Source organism: Herpailurus yagouaroundi, unplaced genomic scaffold (genome assembly GCF_014898765.1).
Source record: "Herpailurus yagouaroundi ecotype Mexico unplaced genomic scaffold, PumYag 142, whole genome shotgun sequence".
Classification (NCBI taxonomy): domain Eukaryota; kingdom Metazoa; phylum Chordata; class Mammalia; order Carnivora; family Felidae; genus Herpailurus; species Herpailurus yagouaroundi.
Window position 1 is genome coordinate 39,776,944 of NW_024412397.1, and position 23,605 is coordinate 39,800,548.

At 36.4% G+C, this 23,605-nt stretch overlaps 1 protein-coding gene across 4 annotated transcripts in view; it reads right to left on the reverse strand.

Moving 5' to 3' along the window:
- Window positions 1-23,605, reverse strand: part of ASXL3 (ASXL transcriptional regulator 3) — a 157,039-nt gene that overhangs the window by 119,462 nt on the left and 13,972 nt on the right. For 2 of the 4 annotated variants that reach the window (XM_040479133.1, XM_040479131.1), the window contains exon 3: window positions 14,670-14,672. In XM_040479133.1, coding sequence (XP_040335067.1) covers window positions 14,670-14,672 — 3 coding nt within the window. Of the gene's footprint in view, window positions 1-8,467; window positions 8,677-14,669; window positions 14,673-23,605 lie in introns of all 4 variants that reach the window. The other 2 variants (XM_040479134.1, XM_040479135.1) reach the window with 2 other exon arrangements.

Here is a 23,605-nt window from a genome sequence, read left to right on the forward strand (position 1 = left end):
TGCTCTGCCTCTTCAAAACTTCTCCCCCCTCGTTATCTCCTCATATATACAACAAACCCATCTTTTTCAAATTTAAAAAACCCAAATAACCCCCTTTTTTTTTTTTTTTTTTTTTTTTTTTTTTTTTTTTTGGACACTTGTCTAATAGGCTAAATGATTTCTACAAGCTGATCACATTTTTCTAGGCCTCAATTTTCTCACCTGTAAAATGATGAGTTGAAAATAGGTATGCTTTAAAACTCTAATTCCTAATGTGTTCTAAGGACAACACATAATGGTGTGACTGCTTACTATTCATTCCAGCCACGCTTCCTGCTCTCTTCACCTTCAATGCCTTCCATTCTCCTCTCTTCCTATCCATTTGTCAAGGTTCCCTCGCCTTCATCTCCTAAAAACCTCTAGCCACTTCTCCGGTCCAAGATCATCTCTGAATTTCCAAAGGCTTCATAGCCGGTCCCACAATCGCAGCATTTAGCTCTGCGCATCTAACTGATCACCTTGCTTGATGGCAACCAGCTCCTTTCAATGGCAACCGACTTCCTTAGGGTTTTCTGTGTTCCCCTCACAGGGCCCTACCAGGCTGGGACACTCACGAAACGTTCAGGGGCTGCTGATAAAGTAACATTTCACAATTCACAGAGTAGAACAAAATTTAAACCTTGGCAATACCAAGTACTGCTTGAAAATGTCCAGAAATAGAAACTATGAAATACCCTGGTGAGAATATAAATTGACACAACCAATTTGGAAAGACATCTGGCAATATCTAGTGAAAAACAAAACAAAACAGAAGTATGCATGCTCTACAGACCAGCAATTCCACTTTTTGGTATAGGTCCTAGAAAAACTCATGCACGTTCACAAAGAGACATGATTTAAGAGGGAAAAAAAATGTCAATAAACTGAATATTCAGCGATGGATTACAGCTATAGACATAGATATACTCTTACCTATATATTCATAGTAAAGCTATAAATTTCTGAGCTACAATAGTATACAGAAAATCTCTGACACAGATTGCCTCTGAGAAAAAGAAGGAAATCAAAGAAGCTCCAGTTCTTTCTGCTAGACTTAATTTAAAAGAAATCCAAAGCAACTACGACAACATGTCCACAACTGTGAACTCCAGCCACTGGTTGTTGGTCTGTGGCATTTTATTGCATTTTCAACATTTTTCAAAACAGAAAATCACTGATGATTTTGTTCTTCTATCTGAAATTTGGCTTCTCTCCAAATCTATCAGATTCTTCCCTTGTGTCCACTTATGTTATGGTTTACAGATTTTTATGCAAGCAAATACACACATGGAAATTATATGGGAAGTGTAAAGGTACATTATCACACAGAATTCAAAGTAACGAGTTCCTCTTAGGGCTCCTGTCACTAGAGCATGCAACCTTGGATCTCAGGGTCTAGGTTCGCACCCCATGTTGGGTGTAGAGATTACTTTAAAAACACAAAATCTTTAAAAGTAATGAGTCCTTCCCAACTTCCTCCAACTGTACCTCCTACTTAAAATAATGACTATTAAGGATCTATCATGTTTTCTTCCAGAGCTTTTCCTATTTGCATTCATATACGCCTGTATTAATATATTTTAAATTTATTTTTGGTATTTTTAATTTTATTTTCAATACAAATGAGAACAGTCAGTGCATACTGATAGGTACATGCTTTTTACTTATTAACGCAACCAGGAGATTTTCTCACAGAATATCTTCTCCTCTTAACATTGTACAGATTACTGAATATTCTTAATATTCATATAGTACTTTTAATACCCCATAGAGTGGGCATATCATAAATTTTTAAAGTATTCCCTTATTTAATATTTGGTTTGTATCTAATTTTACCCATTAAAATAGTTCTTCACTAAATAATCTGGTATATACTTCTTTACATATATGAGGTATAGATTCAATGTTTGTGTCCCCAACCTCCAAAATTTGTATGTTGAAACCTAGTATCCAAAGTAATGGCATGGGGGAGGTGGAGGCCTTTAGGAGGTCATTGGTCATGAGAATAGAGCCCTCGTGAAGGGACTGGTGTCCTTATAGAAGAGACTCTAGACAGTTTCCTGCCCCTTTCCCACATAAGGACTCAATGGGAAGTAGGATGTCCAGTGGGCCAGAAAGCAGGCCCTCCCAAGACTCCAAATCTGCAGGCACCTTGATCTTAGACTCTGCTGCAGCCTCCAGAACTGAGAGAATCAAATTGCTGTTGTTTATAAGCCACCCAGTCTATGGTATTCTGTTAAAGCAGCCCAAACAGACTGAGAAAATATGTATAGCTATGTCCTAGAATAGATTCCCAAAAGAATTTTTAGATTAAAAGGATGATTTTAAAATTTTGATAGTTACTTCTAAACTACTTTCCACTGAGAATAACTATTTTCCTCACCCTGGTAAATGGTGGACAGTATTAATCCTTAAATTTTTGTTAATCTATCCAAAATGGAGGTGAAGAGGTGATTCCAGGTAGAAGGAGCAGCATGAAGAAGGCACAGGTGGACAAAACTGAATGTGGTGCACAGAAACATGATTAGTTCTTTGATATTTCCAGAGAGTGAGTGGAAGGGAGAGTAGGGTTGGGATCAGCTTCCAGAGGGAAGATGTACGCACCATGCCATGCACATGACATTTATACCATACTTTAAATCCCATGGCCAAGAGCTTAGACTTCATGCGAGACACGATAAAGAGCCTCAGAGGACTCTTAAGGAGGGAAATGCCCTTGTCCCTTTGTTACCATGAGGATAGATCTAGAATGAGACGTGCCTAGAGACAGATCAAGTAGGAGCCTCAATACTAGACTGCAGGGAGGATGACAAGAACGTCACCAGAGCAAGGATGGTAGGGCAGAGATGGGGATAAAGAGTGAAGAAATGCATGAGAGGAAATACAGTGTGAGGAGGGATCAGTGAGACATAAACACTAACTAGATGTGTGAGATAAGGCAGGAGAAGGAACTTGGGATTGCTTTAGCAGCTGAGGTGGAGGCGGGGGGGGGGGGGACAGTGGTACAATTAGATAAGACAGTTAATAGAGAAGAGATTGGTTTGGGAAAGAAACTATGGTGATTTAGTGCTGGACTTGCTAATTTAAAGGTATGCATCCAAATTCAGATACATACATGCATCACAGAGTTAATGCTGGGGTTAGAGATAAACACTGGGGAACCATCAGCATATAGGTGATATTTAGAAAGGTGAAAACTGATAGGCACAGATGTAGAGTAATAAAAAAAGAGAAAAATGACTGACTTGAGATTATTATATTCCAACAGTCAGAAAACTACATGAGAAAACATTTCTGAGATGACAAAAAGGAAAAAAAAGAATCTTATGAAGGATTTCATTACAATAATGAAGTGTAACTCTAACCTCAGGACATGATGATTTTAGAAGTCAGAATAAATCTCTGTATTCATAGGTAGAAATAACTTATAAATAGGAAATTACCTAGATCTCACCAGCAGGAATTTTTCTTTTAAATACAGTTTTTCTTTAAAAGGTAATATAAGAACATTACAAAATTATCTGTCAATGGATAAAAAGATGAAAAACAATCACTCAAAATCTCCTTAAAACAACTCTGAGCATTTTATAAATTTTCTTCTAGCCTATTTTACTGGTGTGCTTCTATTTTCAAGTTATAATTTGACTAAGGATTGAATTACAATATTTCATCTTACATGATACCCTCTCCATACTATAAAACCATTGTAAATATATCAAATGGTTAAACATATTCTATCAACTTGTTTCAAACCATGGTTTTCAATCTGGCTATATCATAGCATTTTTAGGACAATTCTTTTAATGAAAATCTTTAGGCAACTCCAAACTAATTATTAAGTAAAAATTTCTGGGTGGCGCCCAGGTATCAGCATTTTCTTATATCTTTCCAAATGATTCTAATTTACGGCCGAGTTTGAGAACCACTGATATCACTGGTAGGCATTTAAATTATGTACTTTGTAACTGAGACAGCATTAATATGAATCTCTTAGCACATGTTTTTTTCTTATTTTCAAAAATATTTTAAGATAGGCTTGCAGAAGTGGCATTATTAATTCGGGATGTTTAAGTTATGTAATGACCTTTTGCAAAGCCAACTGGCTTTTCAAATGAGTTATTTTGGTTTACGCTCTCACCAGTAACATAGAGCAGGAAACATCATTCGGAGTCAAGGTGAAGTGTGTGGACTGATTAATTCATCAGGCAAACAAAGAAACAATCTCCAGTGGTTACTTTACCTTGCATTTCTATGATTATTGGTAAGATCAAATGCTTATCCACATACTTATTTATTCCTTAGTTTTCTACATTGGAGCTCTTTTGTTCATGTCCTTTTACCATGATGCTCTGAGGTCATTTTTTTTTCTTAACTGTTTTAATAGTCTCTTTGTATCATACCTTCAGCATATTAACTGAAAATGTTTTCCCCACTGTGACTTAATATTTTTGATATGAGCACATAAAAATTTCTGTAGTCACTTATGCCCATCTTCTTTTCCTTTGCACTTTGTTCTATAGCTTTTAACCGTGAAAGTCACTTCTCAATCAAAGGTGGATTCACACATGAGATTTGAATTTTTCTAACCTTCTCCCAATTGTATGACTTTTCGTTGGTAGGTTTTCAACCACGTATGTATCTTCCTCAACATAAAATACAACTACCGCCATTACATGTTCAATAAACATTTCTCACTTTTCATGGCTTTCTATGGCTCAGAAAGAAGAGCAGAGTTTTCCTGCCCATATCTGATGCATGTTCCTATTCCTTCTCTGCGGAAGAATCTGGTACTAGTCATGGGAAATTCCTTGGTCAGCAGAACGTCAAAAGAATTCAGCTCAGAGTTTTGCTGGCTCTGGGGAAATTTTTACCTTTAAATGTTTGATAAAGGAAATGTCTAAAATTAACTACACCCACCACTACTGTTAAGATTGCCATTCACACCACAGAACAAATGTCAACTTAACTTAGTTGTGTTCTCTCCTCCTTCCTCCTTTTTCTCTTTCTTTGTCCACTTATATTCTCAAGACAATTTGTTCAGCGGTAGTTATCTGCTTTAATTAGAACTATTACCATAGAAAGATATTAAATAAGCACAGCTTTCTGCTATAAAATAGAAGATTTGTGAAATTCAGCTATCATAGTTACTTGGAAGGGCACGAAACACATCCATAGAATTCATATCGAATTATAAAGTAAAAACAAACTTTACAAAGGGCCTAACTTCTAGGCAAGATCTCTTATGGAAACAATATGCTTTGAGAAAGGAAGAGTAAATACAAAGACCAGCGACGTTAGGCATCCTTCCCTTCCCCAGACTTAGTTTTGACACTTAAAAATACATCTAAGAATCTGGCAGTAAGCCTAAAAGAAATTTAATACACCTAGTTCTTTAATTTCACCCTCAGGAAAATATAATTCATGAGAGGCAGAAGTTGGGAGCAGGGATGGCAGAAAGGCTTATGTTTCCTACAGGCCATATTGATACTCATCCATATAGGAAAAAAAAAAAAACCAGTAAGATTAAGTTAAGAATACCTAAGATCAATGCAAATGTAAAAAGAGAATAAACAATGCTGTTTCAGGCTAATGGTTTTGGAGAACTATAAAATTATACACACATACATATTAATAAATTCCAAAAGTAATGGTACCAATACGTTATATATGCGTTACCTCTGTTTTACAGAAATAAACATCTTCCTTAGGAAAAAATGCGCATTTTGATGACCCATGGGGAGAAATGTATCTTTAGACAAAAGAAGATTTCCTGTACATTATTTTACCGCAATATCCATGTTCTAGCCAGACACACAGAGACCCTCCAGACAACAATTCCAGTGACAAAAAGGGAGAAAAATATGTAAATGTAATAGGAGTAGAAAGGAAGAGAATTGGCGAGCCACAGTAATTCAAGAAAAATTATTTTCAACCTGGAGCCCTATTTAATCAACTAACTAAATGGTAACTGATTAAGCAGTTGTTAGAATTATAGAGAACTATCTATGTTTATGCAACAATAAAGGAAACAGTCATCTGCCTTCCTTCATTTTTCAATGTTTCAAAAAACAAAACTTGAGATATCATGGCTTCTGGCCATTTGGCAAACATCTTAAGTAAGCACAACTCCAACCCACTCATTTAACCTGAATTAATATTCTTGAGGTTTTATATAGCCATTTAAAGCTTTCAGGAAATACTTCCTCGATGCACCTGCCACCTAATTCCATGAAATCAATATTTCACTAAAGCTAAGTCAGGAAATCTTAAGGTGCTGAATTCAATTATGACTGTTACTTCATGAGCCACTAGTAGATAAAACATATCATTGAAATTGAAAATCATTACAGTTAAAGAGCTTTACCTCCTTTGGGGGGGGTGTTTTATTAGGTACCATTAACATAATTAATAACAGTATATCACGTTAGGATAACAATAACAACTTTAATACATGATACAGTACTTTCCTATTGCCAAATGCCAGATAATAAGCACAGAGACAACATTCTCTCTGGCTATGCCTGAAATAAATCTATTGTGATGTGGGAAGAAGCTGCCTGTCAATATGAAAAGGAAAACTGATAGTATTGATTCAAACTTCATTCAAAGATGAAAACAACTATTTACCGAAACCCAGATATATTACTATTTAAGCAGAAAACAAATATTCACATCTTTAGTCATAAGCACATTACACATGAAAGGCAATGGTAAGCTGGGGTTCCACATAGAAAAGTTTTGTAGACACATTAAAAAAAAAAAAACTTTTGTAAACAGTAAACACCTGGAATTGGTCTTCAAATGCTGTCTCTTTTCAGATAATTACTAACTACCTGACTGGCCTCCTTGCACTGATCTTTATAATATTCTGGGATCCAATGTGGGGTATCCCAACTTCATTTTCAAAACAAAAGAGAGAATGAACAAATGTCCAAACAGATAAAAATCTAATGTTCTAAACCTATTTATCCCTTAAGTGGCAAACCTTTGGTAATTCTAAAATTGTTCATTTGTCACCTAGCTTGTTAAACTGAGTTTCAAGAAAACTCTAGAAATTTTCAAAACAATCCTGATGCTAGTACATTCCTGTCTTTCATTTCCTCCTTGGTTTGCTCAGGCCGTGTAATAGGCATTCTTTTTCTTCTTTTTTTTCCCCCTTTGGGACCCCCACCTCAAGTCTAACATTTGCCTGTGGCTTAACATTTCACTGTGATGGAAAGAATGAGCTTTGGAATCAGCAAGACCCAGACTGAAATACCAGATCTTCCACCTATAACTGTGTGAAGTTAGGCAAAAATACCTAACTTCCCTAGCATCAGTTTCCTCATCTGTAAAATGAACAAACATCACCTACTTCTTCTCAATGTTACTGTGTGGATTAAGTGAACTAAAAAATAGAAACTGCTTGGCTTAGTGCCTGACACTGATCAGTTACTGCATAAATGTTAGTTTCCTGCCCTTTTGCCAAAATGACATTCAACAGACAGTTCTAATGATATTTACAGACACATACATCTGTGTTTCTTCTTTTCAGTTTTTTACCTGTATTCTACTATTAGGCTTAATAAACTTCCTCCATGTTCAACACTCAGCAAGCTTTTCATTGCCCTGAAGGAAAATAACTGAAGTAATATTTCATAAATAAACAATAGCCAAGAAAAGGCACCAAGTTTCTAAAGCACATGCTCAAAAATTGAAGAAACTCTAGCATATTCTCTGTAAAAACTTTAAATGCCTAGGCAATTTAAAGAGAAACAGAGACAGTATTTGTGCTGCAAAACTCCTTAAAAGTACAACCCAATTTGATTCTTAGGAAAACAGGGTTAGAATAACGAAGCGCTCTCAGTGAAGATAAAGCAAAACATTTACTGGGGAAACCCAGCCATCACCCTCCAGAATATTTATTAATGTAGTCAGGCGACTTCGCTTAGAAGAACCCCAAGGACAAGGGTGAACAAGCAGACTACAACTTCAGCAAGAAAGATCACGGAGATGCAGTCAACGTTCACAGGGAAGAAGGGTCAGATATATAACGAAAAGCAAAATAAAACATTTCTATCTAACGTTGCGGTAGGATTTGCATGTACAGATAAATTGGTAGTCAAAATATGGCCACAGTTTACACAAACTGTAACTCAGACAGAGGAATTAGAAAGCACACCAGGGCCTCCCGAATTTTCCCTTTCCAACAAGTCACACTTCTCAGTTTCAATTCTAGTCTGCACTAGCACACTGACAAAACAGAAAAAAACGTATGTGAGCGACATCCATCTGGGAATCACCCTCATAACCTTCTACACAGTCATTCGAATCACACTGCCTGGCCTTCAGGCGTCCAGTTGTCTTCTCAAACCCACTCAACATGAACAGGGGAATGAGTGACAACTACGCGGTTCCATACAGGAAGACCCTCAATGTCCATTTTCACCCGTCACTAGCTGGTACCTACCCGGAAGGAATGAACGGAACCACTCCAATGCAATCCCAGCCACTCCTGCTAGTTCAAGCATTCGGTTCAGCATCACCTCATGACCAACACGAAAGCAGCTGAGGCTCTAATATAATCATCATGGAAAGTTGTCCCAAATCCTTCATTCGAGGAAGATCCTTCATACACACCAACGCTGTCTCCAAGCCATGCCGGGGTCTGAAACCAGACTGGAAAATATTATATATGTGTATATATAGTAAAACTCCCACAAACCACTCTTCTACTATGTCATATTTATTTATAGCTACTTAATCCATCCTATATATATAAATATATGTATGTATATGTATATATGTGTATATATATACATACATACACACACATATTGCCTTCTCAAGGTGAAATATGAACATTCAAGGAAAGATCCTTTTCATAGTAGAAGGTAAACTGAAAGCATATGAAGAGCTGGTGCTGCCTGGCAAGGTAGTTGAGGTGGTCCCAAATGGAATATACTCTGTCCTGAAGGGGAGAGAGAAAACACAGTATTGGTTTCTGAGGCTAATCTTCTAGGCTTGGTATATAGGATCACACTATTCTGATGCTTAAAAAAACAACAAAACAAAACAAAAAACCTTGGCTTTTTCAAGAGATGAGAGAGTAATGCCAGATTAACTCTTGACACTGTTTCATATTACCAAACATGTGCCTTCTTACTCCTGAATCCCAAAGTGGACACCACTTTCATAATCCTGGCTACCACTGCTTTGACTGCATTATCAGAATCTCTACTGATCAAGGAACCCTCTACTTGCTCATCATGCAGACAGAACCAGAAAACTTCCAATGAATATCAACTTCAAATGGTAGGAATAATAACAATAACAATAATAATAATAATAATAATAATAATAATAATATCAGTGGAGCCCCAAGAGCTATTATATGTTAAAGAGCAAGAAAAACCCAACTTATTTAAAATATCAATTTCCCCTCTCACTTCTCAATGAATAGGCTCTTAAGAAACAAAGAGATAGATATTATATAGAGTTTTCAAAATTAAACCAGAGAATTCACTATTTTTATCTTCTTGAGACCTTTATTACAATATTAAAGACTATATATTTCCTTTTGGTACCCCTCTCTCAAACTAATGCTGAAAACTAAAACTTTCAATTGCAGCACAAAATCTTACTAAGTTTCTCTATTTCCAGAATGTGTCTGGAATACAATTAAATGGGTTAAATCACTGCAGCATTATTTTCTATGTACTTACCCTCAATTATTATTTGCATTAAGCAAATGGCTATCTGTTTGTTATATGTAATTCCATTTAAAATTAATAGAATTCTGTCTTCTAATCTCCATTTCACTTGCTCTACGGGCCAGACTAATCCCATCCTTGTCAGCTACATACAGTAGACACTAAAATGAAAAATCTTGGTAATGTCCATCCAGTGCACTGCCTCCTCTACCCACTCAGTATTTACTTTGGTTCCAAAGCCAACTATTCCATTGACATCAAATATCCAGAAACCTGTTAGATAGGTTTGGATCTGAGGTTCCTATCAAACATAATACTCGCTATGTTTTTTCCTGGACACTCTCCCACTAATTTCACTGCATCTCATAAAAAGTGACATAGCTCTCAGAAGGAAAATGCAAAACCTAAATGGATCACCTAGGCAAAGGACTTACAAAATACCATAACGAAAAGGAGACCAGCTGGTTGATAGCTCAAACTTACAGTCCACTCGGTGCTCAGCAATATACTATGCTTCGCCTCCTAAAATTTTAAGTCCTCTTGTTTGACACATCAACCCTCTGTTGTATAACTTGAGAGGCTGACCAAATGCAGTAAGTATAATAGTCTTCTCAAACCATCCCTTATACAGATGTCAGCTGAAGATGTGTATAATTAAATATGTTCTATAGAATAAACATGTGCTGAGGTATGCACTATGATGTAGGAACTACACAGGATATACAAACATGAGTGAGACAGGTCACTAGCTATCTTGCAATTCATAGTTTAGATGGGAGAAAGACATATAAACAAAAACAACTGTGGTAAAGATACATTTAAAACCCCCCTTTAACTACAAAAGAAGGAACCATATTTCTGCCTGGGAATCATGGGGAAAGTTTCCCAGGGGAGATGACAATTTGCATCTTAAATGATAAGCAGGTAGCAGGGCAGCAGTAATGGTTAATAATCAACAGAAGCTAAGGCATCAGCATACATGTAATTTAGTAGAATCCTGGAAATCAGATCACTACTCAAAAGTAAAATATATTCTGTCCTATATTTAGTGTAACAGATAGTCAAACTATTTCAGTGTGATGGAAAACTCCTAGTATACTATGAACATTCAATAAATATTAAACGAAACTGTGAAAACCTTAATGACAGAAGCACACAAATAATCACACAGTTTTTTTCATAAAATTAATCATTTCCTACATGTTCAAATGGAGACCTCCTCAGAGATAGCAAAGTGGATTTTTCAGTAAAGTCTATTCTCCAAAATTTCATTTGATGTATTTGAGGCTTCACAGTCACATTTCAAACCAAATTTGGATGACAGTGCAAAAACACAGGACTCCGAGATACCTTTCCCCTCCAAACATACCAATTAGATACTCAGGAGGAGGTACTGTGAGGACACCACGTGTTAAAACAGGGAAGCTTAGAACGTGGGAAAGCAGAAGAAATATCACATTGATATCATTTGCTCAAAGGGTTAAAGTGGCCCAAGTATGAAAGCTAACTAAAGAAATACAGTTTCTCAGTTACAAACAGGACCTCCCCAAAGCACCTCATTTGACTAAAAATTATTTACTTGCCAGTATATTGTAAAATGGGAAAACCCTTGCCTCAAGTTCCAACATTGGTCACTGGCAGATATGTTAAAAACGACTCAGGATCCGCTTAATCAAGTAACAATGGCTTTCAATCTCATCACTGAGTCTGAGTTAAGAACATAAACTAAAATCCCATTTCTAACTTCTCACGAAATTTTAGATAAAAACTTGGTTATTAAATAACATTACATACTTCTTATTGAAAACAACACTTTGGCACCAGTGTGTCAAAACATTACTGTGAAGTATCTTAGAATACAAATTTGACTTGAAACCCATCTAATCTTGATTAATTTCTCCAAATTCTTAATAAGGCAGCAAACAGTAAAATCTCATTAATCAAATATCTTACAATTGACAGCACATTTTCCAAATTATATTATTTTCATAACAATCTTAAGATGCAGATAAAGAGTTACAATTTTCCCCCCATTTACTGGAAAGATTAAAAAATGACTGAATGACTTATCCAGGAGAACGCATTATGTTAGAAGCAGAAATGGAGAATTAAAATTTCCATTCACTCAATCAGAAAATATCATGAGCCTATTATATGAAGGGCACCATGGGGAAGAGACAAATCAATGAGACATGAACCCTACCATTAAGGAAATTGCAGTCCTATTATAACAAGAGAAAATCTGAGCGAGTTTATTAGATGCTACGACAAAGGAACACACACATTATGTTATGATGGAATAGGGTGGATAAAATAATGAATGAGAGACAGAATTAAACAATCCTTTACTGAGGACGTGGTATAGGAAACTGGAATTGGGCTTTGGAGGTGGGGGATGGAGGACAAGCAATTGGAGGTCATTGTAGGCTGAGCAGAGACTTGAAAATATATGGAATGTTTGCATAAAGTCAAGTGTAGGTAATTACTTTTTCAAATGTCAAAAATGATACTATATATTTAACCTAAATCAAGCCCAAGAATGAGATTTAATTTAAAAATAGATATAACAGAAGTTGGTCGATTTTCCTCAAAAACTACCTTTCCCTATAGTTAAGGCTCTTACATTTTAGCTGGGAACACGCCTCCTTGCAACAGACTATTCTCCAGCTTCCCATTCAGCTAAGTGCAACTCTGTATCTGGCCAAGGGACAAGAGGAAAACCGATGCACTCAACTTTCCAAAGATATCAGTAAAGGGACTGCACGTGTCCCTTCTCCCAGCTGCTTCTTGGAACATAGATTTGGTGGCAAGCCATGTTAAGACCATCAGGATGAGGACAAAATCCTAATGATAAGGGAGCAATAAGACAGATAGGACCTGACTTTCTGGATATCCTGATGTACCTGAACTCAGCATTCCTGGACTACCTACCTTTAGAATGTCCTGTGAGAAATTAACTTTTATTTTTCTTAATCCCTTATTTCGACATTCCATGATACCCAGGCAAATTTATACACTAGCTTATATAAACAGGCTATGCTGTAAACACAAATTAAAAGTAGTTTCTTGGATCTCAATTCTCAAAACCTAAGAAAAATAATCTGAACATATTTAAATTAATTGCAAAGAGTTTAATATAATTAGCAACATACAATTTTAATAGGCTTTCAAATCTATTTTTACATCTTAATCTATATAACAACCCCAGGCAGAGTAAAAGTCAGAAATCAATATTATCATATTGTAAGTGAAGAATATCATGAATTCATTACAAAAAGAACTTGATAGCTCCAAATTGTATTGAGTTTAACCTCACTTAATCCATAAAATAATCATTACATATATTCCATACTGCACTGATATACCGAAAATCCATTTATAAAGAATGTCAAATGATCTATCAATGCCAGAAAAAAGAATCAATAAGTGAAAACCAGATTTTTACTTTAAGTTCACATTAGTTTACAATTTACCCATTGGACTTCTCAGTCCACTCAATTTTATTGTGATTACATCTAAATATTTAATTGCTGTCCATTTTTTTTAAATAGAGAACAGAGGAAAATGTAATACGTAAACAAAAATATATTATCACAGTGTGAATGAAAAAGCAGAGCAAGCTGTAAGAGCCCAGAGGGAAAATAGGAACAGAGAACAATGGGTGCTGGATGACCTGTTCGCATCAACTTGTCCACACGCAAATCCATTCACCCTTGTTTCACATATTACCACCTCTGACGGCCATTCCAAAGAAGAACTAGAATAAGAATATTCAATAAAATGATCTAAGGCATTTGCTGAGCTCACTGGCTGCCTACATCAGCCCACAGAGGAAGGAACGTAAGGTGATTGCAACCTCTTCCCCTGTTCTTCCCATAGTCCTTTGGGCAAGGTCTTGATGGCAACCAGCAGCCACTGAGGCCAGATTCAAGAATCTTAGATCACTAGCAGAAGTATAAATGACAGTACAATCTCTCTTGCACCCCTAACTCCTGCCAACAGTGTTACAAATATGTACTATAGGAGGCAAATAAAATCAGGTAATAGAGGGTGACTGGATCAATGAAAACCCATTGCTTCAGGAAAATCAATCGAAAGACATGTCCCTTCTAATAGTACCTTAGAATGGAAGATTTATCTTTTCTTTACACAGACTTACCTTCACTTACTACTAGGCTTTTGCCCCTTCTTCTCAAATTCAAAAGTGATTGGTCTCTTCTAAGTTTTAAGATGAGTCAAATATCTATTAGTTTATTATAATGGACCACTCATTTTCTCTAAGCCTTAGTTTATTGATCTGCGAAATAAAAGTTTAAGACTATACAATCTGCAAAGTCCTTACCAGAAAGAAAATGTTATAGTACTGAGTTAAGCTTCATCTCATCTTACATTGCATCTTAATGCAGTAGAGACTGCTCTGAATGCACTATTTTTAAGGAAGCTTGCTTCCAAATAAATTCTCAAAAGAAATGCTTAAAGTTGGGAAAGTAAAGACAACAGCAAATGACCCCTTGTGTACAATAGCCCTGATGTTACCAAAGGCTGTAATTCTTCAACTGTTAGGAATTATTCAGCCCCAAATCCTTCGATCACAAGAAACTCTTCTAGGTAAGACTAGAAAATTGCTTGGGTGACCAGGTGGTTCAAAACTGGGCTAAGGGAAAGACTAGATTTAAAATTTAGTTAATTATCTGCTCCTACTCAAACTTCTATAGACACTATTTCACAATTTTTCATCACACTTTTATGAGAAAAGAAGAATATACCATTGTATCCAACATAAATACTAATTTATAAAACTCTGAAGATTAAGTTATAGGTGGCTGACTCAAAAGGGTGGTATCTAAAAATAGCAAACTAAATAAATTCTAATTTTAAAAAAAATTTAGCATTTCTAACATTAAGGCTGGATAAAATAAGTGAGCAGTAAAATCTGTTCTAAGTAATTCCAAATAGTACTTTCTGTATTCCTGATTCAGCACTTTCCTTCTTAGGGTGGAGGTGTAGGGGGATTCCAAAGTAATCTTTGCTAATCCTAATGCTTCAGAATTTAAGATGTGAGCCATTTAGATTTTCCCACTAGCAACAACCTGTTCCAATACATCTTCATGAATGTTATTTTTTTTCTGTATCTAGAACCAGCAGGTCACCTTCAATAAACACTAATTAAGCAACAAATTGAATAATCATCATTGTACAAATTGTTGTATTTCATGCAGACGTGCTAGAAAAGAACTAAGTAATGAATTCAGGTTAGCTGTAGTGGCCTGACGGAGAACGTGCTCTGCTTGGAAATCTTACATCTGTCTTTTGAAAAATGAAAAATAAAAACAAAAAGGAATGAGTAGCATTTTTACCCCTCCCGGTGGAAATACAACGGATGGATGAGATGAAGGACGGATAAATGGTTATGATACAGATTACCTATGACAGTAAAGGATATCTGATCATTCTTTGCTTAAGATAATTTCCCGCTGCTTCTGAAACCATACTCACTTATCCATTTGAGCCTCCTTTTCTTCCCCTAGATCCATCTCTTAGAAGGAGAATGATGATGTTCCTAATTTAGCCTACCCCCATGGAAGCATAGTTTACTCAATCCCATCTATTTCCATTCAGTTGTTTTACAAATGGAATAGGCGGCACCCTCTAAGATTGCCTTTCGGGTTATCTACATTTTGTTAGCAATTATGCTTTGACTGGTCACAGTTAGGAAGCTCCCCAGAAACAAGTTTCAATCTGTAAGTCCAATATCAACAACAGAGTGAGAATCCTATGAAGCCTTTGCTCCACCCCTTCCCTGAGGCAGGTTTCCCATCCTCACAGCATTACCTTGGAAAACAAACAGGAAGAGGGCGCATCCAAATATGCCCTGCTCCTGTCTGTGAGCCCAAATCTTCACTCATAGTCATCCTCCTCACACTGGACAAGCATAAGAGGTAAAATTCATCTGCCGCTTTGCATTCTCCAAATGTAAATGGGTTATGGAAATGTCTTTTTCACCCTTCAAGCCTATTTATAATTAGGTTATAAGCTAGAAGAGTCTCAATACACCTATCTATAGGCTAGACTTTAACCTCAGCAAGTAATATATAAGACACTCAATAATTAGCCCAAAAAGCTTCTAATGGGGATATGTATGTCATGAGGGGGGAGGGTATTTACTTAATAGAATCACACAACCAGTACTTTCCTGCATCAAAATTGTTTTAGGCTCAGGCTACAAGTATTGTAAAAGGTTAAATGCAAGTAGTTCTGAATCAGACATCAAATCCCACATCTGCCACTTGCTAGCTGGATGAATTGTCTCAAGTTACTTAACTTCACCTGCCTCAATTTTCCTATCAGTGAAATGGGAAATACAGTGCACCGCAAAGTTTTTAAAAAGATAATTCATGTAAAGTCCTTAGCATTGGGCTTAATATAAACAAATGATTTTTTTCATTAGGAATTTTTTTAATCATCAAGCCCCTACTCATTAATTTGCCTGGCATACTCCATAAAGCATGGTGTCTCAACTCTATGCCAAACAAATTAATGAACACATAGATGTGTATTCCTTACCATAATGGCCCTATATTTGTGATGGAAAGACAACACTTCTTGATATGTTGGAATATCATTATGTTTTATGAAGAATCCAAGAGAGAATTAGAAATCCCTAAATTAAAAAAATATATGTGTGTGCATCTATACATATACATATATAAGTATGTGTGTGTACATATATATACGTGTGTGTGTGTGTGTGTATATATATATATATATATATATATATATATATACATTTAATCATCATGCACTAGGATGAAGACATGCGTCACAGAGAAGAGATTAAAAGACCTAACTGAAAAATGACACAGAAAAATGGTCTGGAACCAGGTTGTTTAATCCTCAAAAGCAGGGACTACATTTTATTCATCGATTAATCCAGCAACTTCTACAGTCCCAAGAACATTGCATGAGCTTAATAAATGTTGATAGCATGAATACCTGCCTTAAAGCTTCCACAAAACCTCAGGACCTAACACTGTCTGCTGAGTAGGCACTTAGTAGGTGCTGAGTTGATTAACATCATTTTATGATATCTACATCTCCACAACTTTATTTTTATTTCTCTGATGTCCTAATTTGACCACCGATTTCCAGACAAAGATCTCACCTACACACCTGAGTACTGTGAACCTGGTCAGACTGAAGAGTGCGTACAAGCCTCGCGCAGCACCTACAACAGATCTTAACTTCTTTAAACACATACACACACACACACACACACACACACACACACACACACACACACACAAACACATTGATAGAAATCACCCGAATTGCTGGCAGAATCCCAGTCCACAATTGTCAATTTGATTCTGCACAGGCATCTCAGGAGTTGTAGGATAAACAGTCTCTAATTGTCCTGAGAGAACTAAGGCTTGTTCTTAGGAATTACACACTGTAGCTTTTAGAAAACCTGGCTTAACAAAATGTCATAATTTTTATTCTTCTGAAAACAAATGAACTATGAAAAGAAGTCCCCATGTCAGCATATCAACTGTTTTGCATTTGAATTATGTTGTCAACTTCAAAACAACAAAGCAAAACTAAAATCATTTAGGCATGTGGCAATTAAGAGCACAAGCAATGAAATTAAGAGATAAAGAGAAAAATACCGCTTAGAAAAAAATCAAATAAAATCACCCCAGTTTAATGTCTATTCCTTTCCAAAGGTTTTCATCTGCATAGGATACTTAGACTCACATACAATGTAATTTTACATCCATTTCTGCTTCTATTTCTGTACTGAAATATTTATAGAGAGCTCAGTATTTCTGGAGTAAATTATACCTAGATCTTGATAAGGCTGAAATCACCTAAATTACCTTTTTTTGTTCAATTATTTGGAAGAATGGAGAAAGAAAGCTTGACAGAATAAAAAGATGTATTAAGAAATGGCTATTTCAAAGCTATAATTGCATTCCTTAGTGAATATTGATGCCTTGAGGGTTATATGCAGTCACCAGAGCTATTTTTACCAAAGGTTGCAAATAAAATCCAAATCAATTTATGTTATATGAATATACACATTATATTTGAACACAAAATTTAAGCCAGGTATTCTATTGGTTTATACATTAAGACTAATATATGAAAACACATTATTAGGAGTATATAAAAACAGAAGCACAGTACAGTGTTAAGCATATTGTTATGAATACCCTCCAAGATTAATCAGATACTCAAAGTTCTAGAACATAATTCTTATGTTATGCCATAAATTCTGGCAATCTAAAGTTCCAAATTCTGAATCACTATTATGAACTGAAATTTTGTGTCCCTCAAATTCATATGGTGAAGCCCTAGCCCCCAGTGTGGTTGTATTTGGAGATGGAGGCTCTAAGGAAGTGATTAATGTTGAATGAGGTCTAAGAAGGATGGAACCTTGATCTGATAGGAGTGTCCTTACAAGAAGAGACAGCAAAGAGCTCACCCTCTCTCTCTGCACACACACACACACACACACACACACACACACACACACACACCCAGGAGAGGACATGTGAGGACCTTGAAAAGGGGACCATCTGCAAGCCAGGAAAAAAGCCAACACCAGAAACCTACACCGCTGGACCCTGACCTGGGACCTTGAGCCTACAGAACTTCGAAAAATAAATTTCTATTGTTTAAGCCACCCAGTCTAAGATATTTTGTGACGACAGCCTGAGCAGATTAAGCCAATCACTATTAATTTGACTTCAGTCAGGGAACTAGGAAGAGGCCTGTTCCGAATTTATTACATTAGCGTGAGGCTTTCGATCTGAAAAGTGCAACCTCTCCATTCAGCGACCTGATCTTACAGCCTCTTACGAAACAACGTGACAACCAGTAGAAATGCACACAAATGTGCATGCACACACCCATGACACAGCTCATGAACGCCTCATGGGGCTCTGCTTCTAACTTCCAAAATCACGAGAAGCTAACGGGGGAAATGTGAGAGCCAAAGGCACGTAGTCACCTGTGGCTGCAACATCAGATGCTTGACTGTTAAGGCTTTAAAGCTGCCGAAGCCCAGTTTGATTAGGTAGTGCCAGGAGCCGGAACCTTGTAGGGTAATGTTTCACACAATTATTTTTTAACTTGGGAAATGCTTCCAAAGTAATATATAATCTTATTCCCCTGAATCATGTTTTCACAATAAGGAAAAAAAAAAGGATGGAATAGAAGAATAGGATCAAGAGTTATAAATTTCCTGTCTTAAAAAAATTACGTCATGGAGGTTACAAGTACAGCATAGGGAATATAGTCAATAATACTGTCATAACGTATGGTGACAGGTGGTGACTGCACTTATGATGAACACTGAGTAATGTAGAGAACTATCATATCACTATGTTGTGCACCTGAGACTAAAAAAAAAAGTTAAAGTTTAATTTATGACAGATTGCAAAGCTATTTTTAAACAATTAGTGATATCCACGTATAAATGTTAAATTCTTTTTTTATTCAGTTTTACACCATTTAATTTGAAACAAGTTAATTATGCACAATGCCAATGACTGACATTTTAAGTGACATATTTTGGGAAAAACCAAATGTACATATAAATAACTGGATTGGAAATTCAAAATCCCAACTATAAAATGTAATGTATGTTTTCATCATTCGCATCATAAAGCCTACGTTATTGGTATATCATGCATTTACTCAGATAACATGTAACTAGAAAAAAGTACCATACCCAATTTCATCTAATTATCACCAAACATACAACTGACAATATCTTTTGATTCACAGTTTACTAGGTGCAATATATTCCCTGGAGTATTATGGGTTGTCAGTTAAGAAATCTACCATAAATGGCAGTGTTTGTTTCAGGGGGAAAAAAAGTATTTAAAAAGGGGGAGACTGGATTTGAAGAGACCAGATAAGAAGATACTACAAGTGAAGAAATTATAAGTGCAAATTTCTTAAAAGAAGTTAAGAAACTATAACTGCAGAACGAATGGCAAAGAGTAGGGATACAAAGAAGGAAAGATGTAGTTAGGCAGTAAAACTGACACTACCTAAGAACCAACTGGCAATGGGGGCATGACGAAGGGAGTTGGGACTGACTGATTGAGACTTCTAATCTGAGTAATGATGAAGAGTAAAATTTTATGTCAGCTAAGAGGTAAATTATTCTCATGGCTTGCTTACACACTCACATTCACACACCTATACACATACGTAAATAAATGCAGATTGCCCTATGTTTCTGTTTAACAACACCACTGTCTCATTTGCCCCCGCTAAGTAGCTGACTGTGCACACCATTTACACAATGAGAGGATTAGATGTTAGCAAATGGCAGGGGTAACACTGTGAGTTCACACTATAATTCTAAAAGGCCTCAGCACAAACTAGACCACCATTTCAGTGTGAAAGGAGGGATGCCAACATGGAGTCTGGAGATAAGAATTGATTTTGCAGTAGAAATTATTTGTGTTTCTTTCTTATCTCTAGACAAAACATTTCAGCAGCAACAAAGAATCATCTCCTATAGTACTAATTAGAAACGTAAATCTCACCAAGAGAAATGCCAAGAAATTTTATTGTTTGTCACTATACATGGTAATAGAATTTTCTGACATTTATCCCCCTAGAAAAATGCAACATCTTTAATAAACAACAGTATGAAGTGGAGATTCTAATTTCAGCATATCATAACAGAGATTGCAAAACAGAAAACATGCAAAACCTTAAGGCTAGTAGCTCAAAACAAATTTATTCTAAGAATTATCCGTAGGAATAAAAAGTTCTCATTGATACCAGAATAATTACAAAATCTTGGGTTGTCAATTGCCATGTTCCACATTGCAAAATCAAAACTATGTCCATATTCTGAGTAACACTAAACACAACAGAGACTGTTTGTAAAGCTTTTCAAATGTCCCTACTGTGGTATGTGATTATAGACTGTTGCTCTGCAAATGGCTGATGAAATCTAACAGATTTAAGTAAGACATCTATAATCTTGTAAAACGTACCTCATAAATATCACCCTGCCCCCACCCAACAGAGGGTTTTTTTTTTGTAGTGTGTGTGTGTGTGTGTGTGTGTTTATGATTGCCATACCTCCACCTCCATTAGAAAACTATTTGCCTAATAGCAAATAATATGAAAACCAAATCAAAGTTCATGTTATATTAATAACAGCTATCTTGTAATGATAACACCCAGCACCTAAGAAATTATCCCTCACTGATGAGTGACTGTTCTGCTCTCATGACGTAAGGGCTGCAAGCCTTACTCCCTGGCTTTGTGGCCCCTGGATATGTCACTACTTGAAAGCACATACTTCTTGGGAAACATCACTTTAAAAATTACATGTGCAGAGAAAAACATATCCTCAGGCATTAAAAATCCCTCAGTCCTCTTTGTAAAGGAATTATAACTTCTGAAAAAGCAAACCATAAACAGAAAAGCAGAATTAGGACAACCCCAAATGTCATCCAAACCAACATGGTAACTAAAGTTACTCCTCTATTTCTACAAACATATTTCTAATTACTGGAGACAGGTGCTCGCTTTGGCAGTACATACTAAAATCACTGCAGACAAGACCATATTCTACAGAAGCACCCTAACTCTGTGAGGAGGTGGGAATGTTTAGCCAAGCAGTCCAAACAGGCATATCAAATATCCATCCACAAAAGCAGATTGGAATATGCACGTTTTAATCCCCTCTATACAAGCAACATGGCTATTTGATTGACTCTGAGATTCTGATCATCTAAACAGCATGCCAAACAGCTATGCCTTATCAATTGTTCACAACTCATAAACACAAAGTGATAAAAGACTGGAAATACTCAGAATCAGCAAAGCAAACATAGATGGACCAGAGGAAAACTGTATTGATAAAAATCTTCTATGTTATTATACAGAAGGGAATTAAAACCTACCAAATACATTTTCATTAAAAATTCTAGGCAACCATGCCATGATGTTATTTCTTTCAACAAAAACCATATGTCCTTCTGACCTTTTTTAGCCACATGGAAAGAACTTATTTCAGTCTGGCTTTTCCAAATAGAATTTAATCACACACTACACAGTTCATCAATAACAGAAAAAGATACACAGAGCATGATATAGAAAAGCTGTCGTCTTTTTATCATGTCTACTTGAAAAGTATGCAATTTAAATTGTCACTTGAAAAGAGGAAAAGATAGCATAAAACGTCAAGAATTTCATCACAGTCAAATAAATTAACAATATCACATATACTGAACACATTCAAATACTCATATCAGCTTTGCCAAAATTATTGGTGTATTTTTTGTAAATTACAAGTTTAAACCAGAGGCACTTAACAGCGTTTGAAAACAGGCAACCGTACAATAACCTTACTTGCTCACATATAATCTGCCAAAGACTATTAGCATGCATATATTTAATGGGGTTCCCACAAAACTGTTAGGTTTGTTTTGATTAAAACACACAAACTATTAAATAAGATGAAAAAATACAACACATAATGCTAAAAAGAAGCTTCTGACTCTAAACGGAAGCCAAGTCATCACCAAGCACCAGAAAACGAACATTTTTTAATTGTTTTAATGCCTATTTTAGTTTTGAGAGAGAGACAGACAGAGCACGAGCAGGGGGTGGGGGTAGAGAGAGAGAGAGAGAGAGAGAGGGAGGCACAGGATCCAAAGCAGGCTCCAGGCTGCGAGCTGTCAGTCCAGAGCCCGATGCGGGACTTGAACTCGTGAACTATGAGATCATGACCTGAGCCGAAGTCGGCGTTTAACCGGATGAGCCACCCAGGTGCCCCCAGAAAATTAACATCTTGAGAAAGACTGTTTACTCAACAAATATTTATTGACTATCTGCTGAGTGTTGGGAGTGTTATATACCCTGCCCCTGGAGAGCCCACAGGTGGGCGCAAGTAGACAAACAAGGACAAAATTACAGGACGGTGAGGTCAGCCCTACAGGAGAGCTGTCTGGCACACAGAATGAAGCCCCACCCCCCATGGTACTTGAAACAAATGGCATTACTTTAAATCCAGGTTCACGATGATGATGCATAAAGACCCAATCTCTCTTTTCTGGAAATGCTAGGTACAAGGGTGAACTGTTTGGGGGAGGACCACTACCATCACCTCCCACCCACAGAGACCACCAGAAGGTCATGGCCACCTTGGTACCGTTCACAGTAACTCCCCTCCATTTTATCAGGTATATCACAAATCTGCATTTCTTGGAAAACACATTAATAAATACCTAGAAATTAAGCAGCTATGTATGACCTTATGATGAGGGAATTTCTAAATGTAACTTAAGAAAAATAAATACAGTTATACTTTGTTTACTCAGCTACCATAAATATTTGGAAAACATTTAAGAACTCGGGAGGTAGCAAAACAGTACATTAAGTAGGGAAAATAAATGTCAGAATCTGCTCCCTAAAACAACTTCCTAAATCTGCTCCCTAAAACAGGCTTCAGGAAAGCCCAAAACTCACTGAAATCATGTACTTTTATTTTTGAGATGATTCCAATAAGCAAACTAGAAAACGAGGTAAGAGTGGTCACAGACACACTGGCCGTAAGTAACCGGTCACAATTGGCAGGAGGGAGGAGAATCAAAGAAAGTAGAAAGAAATGAGAACATAAAATGTATGGCTGGAGGCCCTTCAATGTAGAACTGATTTTACAGAACAGAACTTAAATAGAACTCTGGTCTCTTTCTTTGCCTGTGCCCTTGCCTATTTAACTTGTGAATTCGTTGCAGGTACTTTCACTACTACCATACTGGTTTATCAGTATTTGTAACAACAAATATTCTTTTTTCTTTACGGAAGGACACAATAACCGGGTGGAGGGGGCAGAGGGAGGGCTATGTATTCTG